The sequence below is a fragment of the Melospiza melodia genome, chromosome 13, assembly GCF_035770615.1.
Source record: "Melospiza melodia melodia isolate bMelMel2 chromosome 13, bMelMel2.pri, whole genome shotgun sequence".
Classification (NCBI taxonomy): domain Eukaryota; kingdom Metazoa; phylum Chordata; class Aves; order Passeriformes; family Passerellidae; genus Melospiza; species Melospiza melodia.
Window position 1 is genome coordinate 15757386 of NC_086206.1, and position 16409 is coordinate 15773794.

The window sequence follows — 16409 nt, forward strand, 5'->3', positions numbered from 1 at the left end:
CGGGCACAAGCCGTGACTGGCAGCGGGAGCCCAGCCCACCCCATCCCGTCCCGCCTCCAGAGCCGGGGAGCACAGAGCGGGGCAGGGAGCCTTTATTACAGCAAAGCTGCGCAGGGGACAGAGAGGGAGACAAAGGGACCGGGGTTCCCCCCTCAATCAGTTCTTCAGCTCCCCCAGGCGGAGCCTGGCAAAGTCCGTGGCCAGTTTCAGGGCTTCCTGCAGGCAGCCCACGTTCTTGCCTGTTGCCTGTGCAGAGATGTCCTTTCCGCCGCCTTTGCCGTCCATCAAGCCAGACACTTCCTGCACCCACTGGCTGGCCTTCAGGCCCTTATTTGCAGTCTCCTGGGCAGGAAGAGAAACCCAGCGGTCAGCACTGCTAGCAACTGCCCCACCCTGTGCCTACCACCCCATGAAGTCCTGACTCTTCCTCTTCCCTATTTGCAGAGCATAACCCCTCTTCCCTCACTTCTGCAGCCTGACAATAAGCCCAAGCACAAAGGCTGTGGCTCTTGCCAAATCCCAATCAGTTCTGGCTGTGTAATGTTAGATAGCTCCTGCCTGGAGGCTGCAGCTCCTCCACAGAGGCTCAGGGAGAGGCAGCCACACAGTCTTGGCATTACCTGGGGTACTTGACACAGGCAGGTGATCCTGCCAGCTTCATTATCCACAGCAAAGAGCATAGCAGCAGTCTGGGGGGAATTAGTCTTGAAGAGCTTCAAAGATTCATTCAGGGCCTGGAAGAGAACAAAATCATTATATGACTGCCTCCCTGCACTTGCAAGCAGCCCAGCTCCAGCCCCAACAGTGCCCACAGAGACCTCAGGGATCAGGAATTGCATTAAACCAGCCAGCAGCACTCTGCAACGTTCTTCCTCCCAAACATCAGCCATCTTCACATCCCAGGCAGTGTAGAAGCCTTGGCAGGGGACATAACCCTGCCTGTGTACCCCAAGGCAGGAAGGAGAAGATGCTTTTATTTCCCCACCTTGAGGTATACAGCAATTGGCAAAATCAGCCCCAGAATAAACTTTTGCCTGAGTGTACTGGCTGGAGGGGAAAAAGCTCCTGCCAGCAGAAGGGAACAGCTGTTCCAAAGGGAGTCAAGAGCACGCAAACACAGCATGAAGAGCCTGCAAGAGTTATCAGACACAGCAGGCAGAGGAGAACCAGGGAGACTGCCACACATTCTATTATTCTCAAGGAGACCATCATCCCTCACTCACACAGACAGCATGATGCAGCACAGAGCACCAGGAGTGGGTCCTCTGGTGAGCAAAGCAGTGCTGCTCTGGGTGGATTGGGAACACACAGCTCCCTGGGCTGCCAGCACTGCCATCCCATGGGATGCACCCTTCTGCCAGGGAGAATGCTGCAACAGCACCCACTGGGAGCAGAAGTGTGGGTATCATGGTGATGCTGGTGGCCACAGAGAGTGAGCAGGACCAGCTCCAAGACTCTCAGAGAGGAAATTTTAACAGAGCATTAGCAGAGAGGTCTAAGCCCAGGCACAACCAGCTCCCACTGCCTGGCACTTACTGGGCTCAGCACTGTGGCACAACACACACAACAGAGCATTCATTCCAACAGAAATCACTTGGAAAAAATACGTGTGTGGAGAAGGGAAGGAGGAGATTCAGCCCTGGCCAGGGAAGATCTTTAACCCAGCTGAGCAGACAGTGCTGGGAGCAGCTCTGCCTGGTCCTGTCCACACCCAGCCCAGGACAGCACTCTGGAGCTGATCTGCAGGGGCCACAAGCATCACAACTTTTATGGCTCAGCAGAGCTGCTGCTCTCAGTCCCTTAAGTACATTTCAGTGTCATGGCTGCTGCAGAATGAGTCCTACCTGGGACACAGTGAGATTTCTGCTGGGCTCCAAATCTACCAGCATGGCTGGCAACTCAGCAAGTGGTCAAAACCCCATCACTCCTGCAAGCCCATGTGCCAGTCCAGGAGGTGGGACACAAGAGAATATCCCAGTGGTCCCTTCCCCTTCTCAGGGACAGCAGGTGGCAAGAGGAACAGCTCTGTAACACTGAATCATCTCTCCAAGTGATGAAAGACCCCCCAGCTTCTCCTCAGAGAGAAGGAAGGTTGCTGAGGACAGATCAGACTTTCCCATACCTTTGCAGAGGCTCCATTTTCCATTTCCATGATGACCCATGGCTGGTTAGGATGACTCTCAATAACTTGCTTGGTCTTCTCCAGTACCTGAGGACAACAGTGGTCAGTCACTAAACCATCCACACTTTGTATGGACACAAGAACCACCTGGGCAGAACAGGGACAGAGGTTCCCAAGCTGCCCAAACACACCCACAGCCCAGCTTGGAGCACCATCACACTATGAAGCCAGGAGGGATGTACTCTGACAGGCAGATATGTGGCCTGTAAGACACCATGTTGTGCATGATTCCTCCTCCAGAAAACTCCAGTGGGATCCAGGAGGAAGCCTGCACCCAGGGGCACTGTTGGGGCAGGAACAGGCTGTCATGCTGCAACCGAGGGAACAGGCACAGAGGTAATTCTGCTTCAGGAGGCAGCAGGAGAAGCTGGAAGGCTGAACAGTGTGAGGGGCACTCCCACACGTCAATTCTCCTCCATCCTGGACATTAACAGAGCTCCCAAAGGAGCTCCCCACAGCCCTCCCACACTGTCCTTCATTCCAGCCCACAGCTCACTCTTTTCTGGATGTCAGCTTTGCTTGCTCGGTCCAGGTCATCCATGACCTTCTTCAGTGCTTTAACAGCCTCTCTCAGTTCATCCTTCTGCCACTGTGGGATAACAGCAGTGGCCAGTGTCTGCAAAAGAGGAGCAGGAAGAGAAGGTTAAAGGCACAGTAATCATGGCAGGAGATGCAGCACCTCATGAACTCTGCCTCAGCTGGCAGCGCCCAGTAAGCTTCCCTCCTCTCCCAGTGCCAATGACCTGAGGAAACAGGTGCTGGCTGCAGCACCCATGGGATGCAGGGCTGTTGGACAGGATCAGGAAGGTGAACTCAGGCCTCATTAATACCCAGTTCTGGCAATCAAGGTCCCTTTCACTTTGGGGAGGCAGAGCACTGCTACCATCCTCACCTCACTGAGATCTGTGATCTCCTTCTGCACGTCTTTGTTGGGAGCTGTCTGGACCTTCACCTTGGCCTCCAGGGCTGACAGCAGTTTCCTGAGGCTGTCGACTTTCCTGAGGGCCTAGGAGGATACAATCTGAGTTAAATCAAGCTGGAAGATTGAGCAGGCTGGGCTTTTGGTCACCCCAGAGTGCAAAGAGGTGAGTAATGCTGGAATGCCCCAGGATGGAACTTAGTAACTCTTGGAAAGCCACAGGGCCAAAGCAGGCAGCACCTGACCAGAACCAGGGTGTCATGCTGGCACATGGGCTCCAGGTCTCTTTCCTTTGCCAGGATTGCCAAGATCCCCTCAAAAGAGAAATCATCTCCTCCATGAAACCCCTTTCTCCCACTTTAGGGAGCACCAGCCCACAACCAAAGTCATTGCCTCCTGCAGCAGAGGACTGGATTCTCAGACTTCATCACTCTCCTGCTGGCCCTGCCAGCTGCTGAGAGCTCTACATTGGCAGTCACTCTGAAAAGCAACCTGAGCTAACCCTGGAGCCATCCTACACGCCCACCCAGGTTTGTCTGCCACAACACCTGCAGCTGAGACTTCCCTCTCTATTCCCTGCTCTGACTGTAGTACAGCCAGGGTCTCTAGAACAGTCTTTGGCAACAGCAGCACCCTTTTCCATGAGTCCCTCAGAGGATATGGCGCAAATTTGAACAAAATTAACTTTGGCACAGGGTTAATAGGTGGAATTTCCCAGAGGATCTCTCCTGCCTACCCTTACCTTCCGAGCTTCAGCCCCGGTGACTGCAACTATCCTCCGGATGCCTTTAGCAATTGCTTCTTCTGAAACAATCACAAAGGGGCCAGCATGGCTGGAGTTCTGCAAGTGCCTTTGGAAAGAATCCAGACAGACCCACAAGAAAGAGTTAGAAGTCCACTTCTCATCTCAGCAAGAATCAGCAAAGAAATAAGACAACCATCCTGCCAGGGAATTGCAGCAGTGTGGGGACAGGCAGAAAAAACAACCAGCGCTGAAAGCAAATGAGTGAGGAAAGGGTGGTGAGACCTGTGCTCCCAGCACTGCCAGAGACCCTGAGTGAGGGCAGGGGCAATACAGGCAGTTTCCTGCCTGCAAAAGGTAATTTTAAAGACTGATTGACTCAGGACTGGAAATGCATCACCACCATCTCCATCCCTGCCCTGGCTCTGCCCAGTGTATGCTCATGACAGGAGCTCAAGCTCAACAGGAACTCCTCTCAGCCACCCTGCACCTTCCCCAGCCTCTCCAGGTACTCACGTCCCTCCGCAGAACTCAATGGAGGTGATGGAGCCCCCAGGGCCAGAGGGGTCAGCCAGCAGTTCCTCCACAGGGATGCCAATGGAAACCACACGCACAGGATCGGGGTAGGTCTCGTCAAAAACTGCCCGAAGTCCTTGGATAGCTTTGGCTTCTGCAAGAGGGCAGTCCTTGGCATACACAGTCTGCAGGGACAGCAAAGGGATGCAGGCAAGAGCCAGTCATGTCAGCTGTGACTGAGGGCCCACATTCCCAGGAAATATCTTCCTCTGAAAGATCCTGGAAATGTTGTGCCTTATCTGAGCTGGGATTTGCTGAGCTACAAAGTTATTAAAAGACATCTCATCTTCAAAACTCCCCATACCACCTGCTCAGACTCCCTGTGTGTTACTGCACACGCAAATGGTTCCAAGCACAGATTCCAGGGTCGGCTCTGACACTTGGCACCAGAGCAACTCTCCTGCCATTGGGCACACATCACTGGGTTGTCTGGGTGTATGCTGTAAATCCAGCCAGGCCTGCAAAACTATTCTGCCAAACTTCCCAGCTCTTGCAGCTGATGTGACACTACTGCAGGCATGAGAACACCTCAACCCTACAGAGGGCTTGAAACCAATGAACCAAACAATCCATATGGGGTTTTCCCACTCAAAACCCTCTAAGGTGATGGCAATCTGTGCACAGTGCTGCACCAGCAGCTCGGAATCCTCCTGTGCCTGCCAAACTCCCAGCATCCCAGATCATCCAAAACGGACTCAAGGCACCCATACCCACTTGTCACCCATACCCACCTTTGACTCCTCGATCATCTGGTTGGCAATCCCCTCAACCTTCTTGATTTCCTGTGTGGACAGGGCTCCCTTGGCCGTGAAGTCGAAGCGCAGGCGGTCGGGAGCCACCAGGGAGCCCCTCTGGTCGGCCTCCCCCAGCACGGAGCGCAGGGCGAAGTTCAGGATGTGGGTGCCCGTGTGGTTGCTCATGACCGGCCTCCGCCTGGCCTGAGGGAGGAAGCCACGGTTGGATGGGGTCCCACAGCCACAACCTCCTCCAGCAGCCAAAGGGGAGGGTAATGCCCTGCTCCAACAGAATCCTAAACTAGCTCAGGACACCAGAAACAACTGATGGCACTTGCTGCCTTGGAGCTTCAGCTACAGGAGTTACCCACCAAATCTGTGTGTGGCTTTTTTCCTGGCAGTTCCCTTGTCTGGCCTTTTGGAAAGAGGCCAAGGACAGATCAGGACACAGATAATTAATTTCTGTTCCTCAGCAGGGAAAAGCACTTCAAGATGGAAGCCTTCCCTCTTCCTCTAAAGGTGCTGCCTCTATAGGGAAGGGAAACTCATCAGGCTGATTGTGCTCAACCCAGCACTCCCTCAGCAAGCCGAGCCCACAGGAGCAATGTTTGGACTGTGGCAGATAGCCCAGGCTTTCTGCTGTTGTCCCCACATGGTGGAGCACCACACATGTTCTCCCTGAACATGTCATGACCCCAAATGTGTTTCTGCCTGTGACCAGCAAACCCAGCAAGAGTGGCTCTGAGCTAGCTGGGCATTATCTGCTTTGTGGTAGGAGAAAGCCAGGTGTGAAGCAAGAGAGACTTGGAGTCAGCCAGACACTGGTTGATTGTGTGATGCAGGGAGGGCAGGACCCAAACATCAGCAACCCCCCCCCCCCCCAAAATTCAGAAACAAAATCCAGAGAAAAGAGCCAAGCCCATGTGTTACACCATGCTTTAACTCACCTCATCAATAGTCAGGTGGACCTGATCTCCCACTTTCAAGCTCCCATACAGAGTTCCTATGTGCAGCACGTAGCCTCCCCGGACCTGAACGTTCTTCACAGTGAATTCTGTTTTCTGTACAAAGAGGGAAATGCCCCATGTGAGCAGGGGAGACATCCAGCCAGAAGTCTGAGCTGCAACTGGAAAGGTCCCAGCGGGAAGCTAGAGTGGTGTGCGTGCTGGAGAAAGCTGAGTGTCCCCAGGCACAGCACACAGCAAAGCAGAGAAGTGAATGAAGCTGGGGCACAGCTATGGGGCACAGAAAGAGCTCCCCACCTCAGCTTCAGAGCACTGCCCTTGGGCTTGGCAATCCCACCACCACCACCACAGGCACCCACATTCTGGTGATGGCAGCACAGAACTGAGCTCCTCAAGGAGCAAGGGGAACAAAATCCCACCAGATCCATGCCATTCTGCACCCCTAGAAAGGAACCCTGTACATTGCATGACATCAGATATGGATGAGAAATTGCTGGAGCTTGCTTGGCCCCTTCTCCCCTGTGCCCAGGCCCCGAGTCAGACTGAGCCTAGCAAAAGGCTCTCAGGCCCACTCACATCCTCCCTGCTGTCATCATCCTTGACCATGTAGCCCTGGTCGTAGATCTGCCCCCCCTGCTCGGCGTAGAAGCAGGTCCTGTCCAGCACTATCCCGCACTCCTGGCCCGTGGAAACCTCCTCCACAAAGGTCTTCTCCCTGCGGATGGCCTTCACTGTGGCCACGAGGCTCCCGAAATCTGCCACCAGGAGGACAGGCAGTGTCAGTGAAACAGGAAAACCTTGTAGACACCACATGGGAGCAGAACGTTATAGCAACACCTCCCAGTTATTGCAGCAGCTCATGGCACAAATCCCCACACATCTGCAGGGGATAAGGAGAGAGGAGTAAGGCAGCAGCTAGTTGGAAATCTCATTTAGTGCCCTCCTAGGCAGGGACTGTCCCTGCCTTCCACACCTATGCAGCAAAAGTCAGCAGCACATATGGCTATGAGCCTGCAGCCTCCTGAATCTCCATCAAATCAAAACACTAGCAGAAGAGCCAGAGTGAGCAAGCCAAGGACCCTCCAACAGGCCAAGAAGAAACTGCAGTCTCCTGCAGCACTGGCAAAGGAGCAGCTGAGAAACACCAACATAGGAGTGTGGAGACATAAAGCTGAAGGAAAAGGAATTCCCTTAATTTGGCAACTGCTGTACATAGCCCCTGAACAGTCTGCCCTCTTTCTCTGCTCAATTAGTAACAAGCAGACTATTCACCTGCACAGCCTCCCACTTCCAGCTCCATGTCCCAGGAAAGGGGAGCCCAGAGGTACATGCCAGGGAAGGTTCAGGAGCAGAACATGACTGTGAGAAGGTTTTTCATACCATAGGTACCACTCGGATCTGAAGCATAGTTGTACTTTGGTGAGTCATCTGTCACCTCCAGCCCTCGGGCTCTCAGCTCTTCAATGGCATAGATGTCCAGCATGAGGAGATCTTCCCCTCCAGCACCCTTGCCCTGGGATTTGAGCTGCCAAGGAAAAAGGTTTGAGAAATGACCTGCCAAATACCAAGGTTTAAGAAACACTAATGCATGCCAGCCTAGCTGCACATCTTGCTCACATCCCTCAGCACTCCCTGATTTAGAGCTCTGCCCTGGGAAGCTGTGTGCCAGCACCTGGAGCGTGCCAATTCTTCTGGCTTCAGAGCATCCAGTTCCAGCATGCAGACCAAGTGGGCCTGAGCCCAGTAAGGACCAGGCAAGCACCCAGCTGGTCAATGCCACTCCCTGCTGCTGCAGCAAACATACTGGGAAATGCACCCAAGGTGCAGGCCTGCCTGGATACTGATCCTTGGACAGGGAATAACTTCCATAACCAGAGCAGGACAGCAGAGGTGCTCCCAGCACTCCACTACCTCTGTCTGAAGGCTGAGCTCAAGGTTCCAGGCTTTGCTAGTGAGCAAAACCAACCCCAGCTGTACAGAATAGACATGTCCCACAGCAACTGCAGTTGTCCTGGATTCTCCCACAGGAAAAAACATGAGGCATATGGGGTGTGAGCAGACTCAGTGAGAAAGGAGCAACTCATGACTGCAAACTGCAAGGAATGGAATTCTACCTGCCCACTCATAAACTAGCTTCCCCTGGAGCTGTTACCCACTTGAGCATTTTTCCGCTCCTCTTCAAAGCCCTCCATGTCTACAACAAGGCCCTTCTCCTCTGCAATCAGCCCAGTGAGATCCGCAGGGAAACCATAGGTGTCATACAGCAGCCAGGCAGTGTCACCTGCAGGAAAAGGCCAAAGCAGTCACCTCTCATGTTCCATGAGACATTGCTCTCCTCCCTGCTTCTCCACCGGCTCTGAGCTATGGCAGGACAGTGAACAGGTCTGCAGAATGTGAACATCCCAAAGGCTCCTCCCTGGCAGCACAGAGATGTGTGTCTGGGCAGCTTAGAAACCACAGCAAGTGAACACAGGCCAGAGAAGAGGTGGGTGGCTCAGCTCTAAGTGATGTCTGCTGACTCCAACTTTTTCTCCCTACCATCTTCCACCACGTCTAATTTTCCTACCCTTTCCCTTCCCCTAACTTCCCTAAGTCATTATGTAATCCCAGATAACAAATGCCTTTTGCTGCATCCAGACAGAACTCACAGCCTTACCAGGAATGACTTTACTGTCCCCAAGGCTCTGGATCTTCCTGTCCAGGATGCGACGGCCTCTGCTCAATGTTTTCAGGAACTGATCCTCTTCTTCATTGATAATGTCCTTTACCATATCTGGGTCCTTCTTCAGCTCAGGAAAGGCATCTCCCTGCAGACCCAGGAGGAGGAGCCCTTCAGCATGGAGATCTGCACACCTCAGCAGAGGAAGTCTTAAGCAGATACAGTGGAATAGGAGAACTCACCAGTGACTGCACCACCACATCAACCAGAGTAGCGAAGAACCCCTTGGGGGCATTGAGCTTCTCATGGGAATAGCGCACAGCGCGTCGGAGAATCCGCCTCAGCACGTACCTAGGGAACAGCAGAGCCCCCCATGCAAATGTTACACATCTGAGCTCTTCCCAGGGGCTCCACCAGCATCCACCTACCAGCACCCCCTCCCAGGACCAAGAGAACAGGGTTTTCTCCTCTCATTTTCCCTCATGGCAGCAGCAAGGCACAGGTGAGATGCTAGGCCCCAGCTCCATGACCCACATTCACTGTGTGCCTATGGAGTCCACTGGCACCTGCAGCACAGCCCCCCAGCCCAAATGCCTTGCTTTTTCAACAACAACAGTGCACCAAGCTGGGCTTTGTGACTTTCTGCCCACAGTCATCTTATCTGGGGGCTGGCACAGCAGCAATCCTGCTCACAAGAACCTTCAGACTCATGCATCAGTCTGAGAACAGAATGGGAGTGGTGACAATGTAGCAGCTCCTTCTTACCCTCTGCCAGTGTTGTCAGGCCTGCCCCCGTCTGAGAGGGCCAGGGTGATGGTGCGTGCGTGGTCAGCCAGCACACGGTAGGCCATGTCTATTCCATCAGCATCCTCGGCCCCAACCTGCCCCAGGTACGGCCTGGCACCTGTGCCCTGTGCAGAGGAGAAGGCAGTGGGCAGAGGGTACAATTACTGGCAGTGGCACCATGGCAGAATTACAGGGGGAGGGCCTCAGAAGCCAAGCCAAGCCAACCCCACCACCCACAGCCACGGGAGAATATTCCTCTTGGAAAGAGGCAACACAGGGAACCTAGGGGAGGCACAGAGGGCTCTGCATGGTGCCACAGCCCACATGTCAATGGCAGAAAGCTCTCCAAACCAGAGGCAAGAAAATGCAATTTATCCCATCATTAAGAGCCAAAGAGAGAGGAAGAGGGAGGGTACAGGGAAATAATTTGTTTTGCACATTGGCTCAAGGATACCAATCTGGCATAACCTGCCCAGTCAAGAAACCTTTCAATTTCTGTCACACAGGAGATGGTCCCAGCTTTCCTCTTTTAGGATGCTTTTATCCATACCCTAGGAAAAGATACTGCTGTAACCATGCACTGCTTGCACGTGGTGCAAACCTCCAGCCAGGGGCACAGTCCCTCCACCCAGGCCCCCTGAACATGGCAGGAAGGCAGACAAGGACACAGGGGCTGTGTCTGGCCAGTGGACTTAGCACTGAAAAAAGGCAGCTGTCCAATTCCAGCTCTGGAGCTTGGCACCTCATTCCTTAGAGGTAGCAGGAGCCTGGGCTCTTCTCCCTGCATTTTATCCAGCATGATCTAGAGTCAGGAAGCTCTGCCTCCTCCATGGAGGGATAAAAAGGCTTGGACCTGCACACAGAACTTCCAGCATGGGACCACGTTACCCATGCTGGACAATGGAGCAACAGCACACAGGTTCTGACAGTGACTGTTGTGGTTTATGGCAAAGCACTCCTGGCTAAGGGAATTTTCTACAGATCAGCATGTTCCAGGTGTGAGGCTGAAGGACAAATTGATTCTGGCTTAGCAGTACCACGTGCTCTCTAGCACATGGCAAAAAGATGGCACTTGGCCATGTTGGACTGCAGAGTATCTCCCACTGGGAGAGGACCATGCAGTGTCCCTCAGGACAGTTCACAGAAACTGGGAAAGCTGCACCACTCACTGTCCTGTTTTCCCCTGGAAACATGTCCCAGGGCAGCAATTACTGCACCAGTCTTGGTTCCTACCCTCAGCAAAGTGCAAATGTGTGGGCTCACAGCAGCTGGGAAAGCACAGACCACCCTGTCCAACCAGTCCCATACATCTCCCAAAGAATTCAGGGAATGGATGCAGCTAGGTCAGGCTTCAGTTCATACCTTTTGGATGGCTTCAAAGTAAGGAAGGAAAAGGTCAGTGTCATAGTTGGACATCTTGTTCTGCAGCACAGAAACCAGCCTTTCCAAGCCCATCCCAGTATCAATACTTTTCTTAGGAAGGGGTTTCAGTGTCCCATCAGCTTCCCTGCCAAAGAAAGATGAGATGTTATGGATGGAGGCTCTGCAGGGGGAACCCCTTTCTCTCAATCTCTGTAAGATTTAGTTCCATCAGATTTGTGACACAGGCCCATACATAAGCCACACAAAGGACAACTTTGATAAAATACAGTTAATAAGACCCTCAACAGCAACTTAGACCCAGAGCAGACAATAACTCATTCCCTAGTGAACACCTGGCAGATAAAGAGAGAAAATATTCTCAGTTTGTCCCAAAAGCAGTGTGACCAACCCTTTCTGTACCAGTGGGTAAGGGGACAGAGCATGACAAGGTGCTCAGCTGCTGGATAACTGGGAATGGCAAGTAAGCCACAGGCAGCTGAAAGAACACACAGCACAAGCAGCCTCCCAAACTGAGCTGGAGCAACCTGGCTCACCTGGAAGCTGGAAGCAGATCTGGCTCACCTATTGAACTGTATGAACACCAGGTTCCAGATCTCCAGGACGTTGGGGTCATCCTGATTGACCAAGTGTGAAGCATCTCTGTCCCCAATCCGGTCATAGTGGATCTCGCTGCAAGGGCCACAGGGGCCGGTGTCTCCCATTTCCCAGAAATTATCCTTCATATTGCCAGGCAGAATCCTGCCCTCAGCCAGCCTGTAAGAAGAAATTTTTCCTAATATCCAAGCCAAATAAATTACTATCGCTCATCAAAACATGCACCTTCCTCAGTGAAAGGCCTTACCCCAAATCCAACCAGATCTGCTTGCACTCCAGGTCTGGCTGCAGTCCTGCAGCCTCATTTCCACCAAAGTAAGTGACATAGAGTCTTTCAGCAGGAATGCCAAATTCCTTGGTGAGAAGTTCCAGTGCCAGTTTACAAGCAAGTTCCTGCAGAAGGAATCATGAGGTCAGCAAGTGAATGCAAAGACAACTTCTCTTCAACATCCAAAGTACTGACTACTGTAGGTATCAGCAGCTGAAAACTTTCTGACTTTTGACATAAGAAAGAAAAATTAATACATGCAGTGAAGAGGGCACAAGAAACATCTCACATGACTGTCTTGATGCAGCCAAGTTAACGCCTAGCATGTTCACTGCCTCCAAAAATGCTTTTAATTCTGACTTTAAATACTACACTAGCAAGAAGCTTGGGAAAGGAAGTCACTATTGTGTGATCACTCCTGTTTGAAGGTGAGTCATAGCTGCATAGCACATGTTAGTCCCCACATCTCCAGGACAGCCACCAAAATCTCCACCTGAAGACTCCAAACTAGCAGAGTTAATTTAATCAGCTTTATAAACCTTAAGTGATTAATCTCAAATAATTCTGCAGGGTTGGAGCAGCTTCCAAGCTCATTTATTCCAAAGGAGCCACAAGCACCTCTTTGCCAACACGTTCTCTTTCCTCTTGGCAACTGCTCTGCTGAGCTTATAGAGATGCATAAATCTGCAAAAGAGATTCAGAGCTGCACCCAGACTGTTTTACCTTGAAATAATCCCCAAAGGACCAGGACCCCAGCATCTCAAAGAAGGTGTGGTGGTACACATCTTTGCCCACATCATCCAGGTCATTGTGCTTGCCCCCTGCTCGGATGCACTTCTGAGTGTTGGTGGCTCTGCTCAGCTTAGCGAGCGGGTGTGAGGGGTCGATGGTATTGAGGAAGATGGGTTTGAACTGCAAGGAGAGAAAAAGGACAAGTGAACTGCTAGAAAAGCTGAGAAACTGAGGAAAGCACTCAGAACCTGTTTTCAAATGTTGCAAGCAACAGCAAGGCAGTAAGTGTCATGATATCACTAGTCTGAACATACCCAAAGCACTTTCAGAAACAAACCTGCTGCTCCTGTCCATGAGAAGGCTGCCTAGAACTCAGCACTCACACACAAACAGGTGTTCCTAGAGCCCACCAAACCCCAGGCCTTCCAAAAGGGACTAAAAGCTGTCAGATTCCCAGCTGTCAAAAATAAAAAAACTGGGTGCTGATCTGCAGCAGAGCCCTTGCAGCATCCCAGTCTCAACCACTCTTCAAAGACGCCATTAGTCATTTGTGCCAGGACTGCTGTGGTACCAGGGGTCAAGGAAACGAGACTGGCAGAGCTCTCACCATAGGAACCTGTTCCAGTGCTCTTGCCAATTTTGTGAGAGCACAGAGGACTCCAGAGGACACACCACCCATCTCTCTGTGACCAGAAGGAAGGTCGAATAAAGAACAATTTTCCCAACAACTCTGCAAACAGCTTCACAGGTTCCAACAGGGTATGTTTGTAGGACTACAATGCCAGGGTGGGAATCCTACCTGATTCATACCAGCATTGGCAAAGAGCAGTGTGGGGTCATCCAGGGGGATTGTGGAAGATGAGTGCACATAGGTGTGCTGGTTTTCCCTGAAGAAGTCAATGAACCGTTGACGGATCTGGCTGGCAGTGAGCGGGGTCTCCATCTGGAAGCTGGAAGTTGCCACTGTCCAAAGCAAGTGGCAGGAAAGTGGCAAAACCTCAGTGCAGTCTGAACAAATGAAAACAAACAAAACTCTGATGTGTTGTCAGCTCAAGGGGAACATCAAGATCATAGTCCCCAACTCCAGAAAGGGACTCCTCACATTGTTAAGTATGCACTGACACTTCTGTCCAACCATCAATCTGCCCCAAATAGCGGTGGCCTAAGCTGAAATTTCCTCTCTCCCAAACTCCCTGATTTCTGGGCTCTACCTCAAGTTGCCGGTTGTTTGAAAACACATTGTTATAAAGTATCAAACTCAAATGGATACTAAACTTAATAGGTCGTGTTTGCCTTACTGAGGACAGAGGGACTGCCGAGTCACCAAAGCATTCAAAGGGATTAAATGCAGAGTGAGGAGACATCATTATGGCTTATAAAAATGATGGACAGCAACTTTTTACATGGGCAGGTAATGATATGACAGTTTTAAGGGGGAACAGTTTTACACCAGAAAAGGAGAGATTTAGGTTAGATATTAGGAAGGAATTATTCCCTGCATGGGTGGTGAAGACCTGGCACAGGTTGCCAACAGAAGATGTGGCTTCCCCATCCTTGGAAGTGTTCAAGGCCAGGTTGGATGGGGCTTGGAGCAGCATTGTGTAGTGGAAGGTGTCCCTGCCTATGGCAGGGGTGTTAGAATCAGGTAGGCTTTAAGGTACCTTCCAATCCAAACCCTTCTGTGATTCAATGACTAAATCACAGAACAGCCCAGTTTGAAAAAGACCTCTGAATACAGCCTTGTCACCCTCCCTGCTCAAAGCAGAGCCAGCTGCAGGGATGCCCGGCAGCCTTCTATGAGAGACCCACATCCCTACATGCACACCAGAGGCAAGTGACAGCCTGGAGGGCAGCACCGCCCGTGTCCTACGGGCACACAGGGCTGTCCCTGACAGCTCAGCGCAATGCGGATCCAGGGCGGGAGGCGAGATCCCAGCAGGCTGCTGGGCGCGGAGAGACGGGAACTCCCCACAGGAGCAAGGCCTGGGAGCACTCACAGCACACAATCAATTGGGCTGGAAAAGTCCTCTGAGATCATCGAGTCCAACCTCGATGCTGCAGGAAGGAAGGACCCGAGGCGGGGAGAACCAAGCACAGCAGCGGCCCCAGGCCCTGTCAGAGCCTCTGCCCAGACACAGCCGCCCTCCAGCGCCCGAGAAGCGGTGAGGGCACCGCGGTGTCCGGCAGCGCCGCCCGGCATCCCCCCGCGGGCCCGCATGGGGCGCGACCAGCGCACCGCCACCCTCCCGCCCTGCCCTCTCCGAGCCCCTCTCCCCTGTGCCCGCGGGTCCCGGCCGGGCCACGGAAGCCAAACCCAGCAGCCGGAGCTCCCCGGGCCCCTCGGGCCGTACCTGCGCGCCCACCGCCGCCCCTCGCTGCGCTCCTCCGGCCGCGCCGCAGCGCCGCTCCGCCCCGCCCCCCTGCCGGACACCGCCTCCCATTGGTTGCGGCGGCTGTCACTCTTCTGCAGAGTCCCACCCATCCGCGCGGCGCCCCGCCCCCGGCTGATGCAATGGCGGGACACAGCGGCCACGTGACGCGGGCGGGCTGAAGCCTCAGTGGGCGCCGCCATTTTAGGGGTGCCGGCCCTGCAGGCGCGGGGAGGTCGTCTCAGAAATCGGGTTCGGTCTCTGGTGTGCAAGGAACCGATAATGACACATCGAGTGAGGCATTGTTTGATTCAGAGCTACCCCGGCCTGCGTGCTCGGTGGTATTCCACAAATCCAGCACACCCCACCGGACTTTCCATGCTGTTATTTATGCACAGAAATTCAGGATTAGTGACAGCCCTTCTGTTAGGATTGACCAGTATGTTCCATACAACTCACATAACCCCAGCTAACTTCTGCTCATGCTCAGGGCAAGGGTCTTTATGTGCGGAGGGTCTTTTTGATGTGGAGGTGTGATTTTCAGTGTTACAATGAAGATAGTTTATCTCTAAGAAGCACGGACCTGTGTATTTTGCCAAGTTAGCAATCCCTAAATCTTGTTAGTTCCGGAATGTCCTTGAGTGAGGGATGCTGGCTGCTGTCTCTTCCAGCGATTAGCTCTCCTTTCCTGCTGATTAGGCTTGAAAGTATCCAAAGGTTTTACATCAAAGAACAGCCTGACTTAAGATAACACTGACTGACACATTGCGCATTTTGCAACAATGATGCTGCCGGCTGCCATGGAGGGAGCCGGGAGCTGCGGGGCTCAGCCGGGAAGGGCTGTGGCAGAGCAGGAGCTGGCTGGGGGTGCTGGAGGGGTGAGCAAAGCCCTGCTGGGGGATGTAATGGCTACAGGGTCTTTGCAGGGGTCTGCGGGGTCAAAGTCAAGGCTGTGAGATGCAGGAGAGGTCCCTGCATGGCTCTGGTCATGGAGCTCATGGGAAGGGCTTGTGGACCCAGGCCAAGGGGCACAGCATGTATGCAGAGGAGGTGCCACGCTGGCAAAAAAAAAAAAAAAAAAAAAAAAATCACTCCGAGGACAATCAAGCATTTAAAGGGGGTCTGGGAAGTCTGCAGGGTCCCTGGAGGGTTTTGAGGTCAGGTTCAAGCCCTGGGCAACCTGTTCCGGAGTCATTGCTGATCCTGCTCCTCCTGTTGTGCCTTAGAGTAGAGTTCTCTCAGTTCCTCTCTAACCTGGACAGTTCCCAGATGCCTCTATAGCATTGTAGCCTGGTCTCATCTCTTCCCTGGCGCACACTTTCTGGCCCCGGGCTGTGATTCTGGAGCCATGAGTGTGCCTGTGCTGCTGTCCTTGGCCACCATCGGTCAGCCCTTTCCAAAGGTCACTCCCCTGCTTGGCACTGGCCCATAGCCATTCCTGGTCGTGCAGCCCTCTTCACTTGTTTCTGTTGTTTCCTTCCTAAGGAGTCTGGAAGGAAA

The 16409-nt window shown here is 52.9% G+C and overlaps 1 protein-coding gene across 1 annotated transcript; it reads right to left on the reverse strand.

Annotated features, from left to right (window-relative positions):
• Positions 1 to 76: 76 nt before the first annotated feature.
• AARS1 (alanyl-tRNA synthetase 1) lies at positions 77 to 14955 on the reverse strand. The gene is made up of 21 exons (XM_063167948.1): positions 14892 to 14955; positions 13340 to 13548; positions 12532 to 12720; positions 11788 to 11933; positions 11508 to 11699; positions 10926 to 11070; positions 9543 to 9688; positions 9020 to 9128; positions 8775 to 8925; positions 8275 to 8399; positions 7499 to 7643; positions 6695 to 6873; positions 6101 to 6214; positions 5151 to 5357; positions 4360 to 4544; positions 3844 to 3952; positions 3075 to 3188; positions 2679 to 2798; positions 2123 to 2209; positions 621 to 734; positions 77 to 342 (listed from the first exon to the last, which is right to left on the reverse strand). Exons 2-21 carry the CDS (start codon positions 13481 to 13483, stop codon positions 157 to 159), a joined length of 2907 nt encoding a protein of 968 aa, XP_063024018.1. The 5' UTR covers positions 13484 to 13548; positions 14892 to 14955; the 3' UTR covers positions 77 to 156.
• Positions 14956 to 16409: the final 1454 nt, after the last annotated feature.

Coding starts and splice junctions, on each gene's coding strand:
- AARS1 (XM_063167948.1), bottom strand. CDS start 13,483: ATGGAGACCCCGCTCACTGCCAGCCAGATCCGTCAACGGTTCATTGAC. Junction 11,700..11,787: donor CAGATCTGGTTGGATTTGGG/GTAAGGCCTTTC, acceptor TTCTTCTTACAG/GCTGGCTGAGGGCAGGATTC. Junction 8,400..8,774: donor GGACAGTAAAGTCATTCCTG/GTAAGGCTGTGA, acceptor CTTTTCCTGCAG/GTGACACTGCCTGGCTGCTG.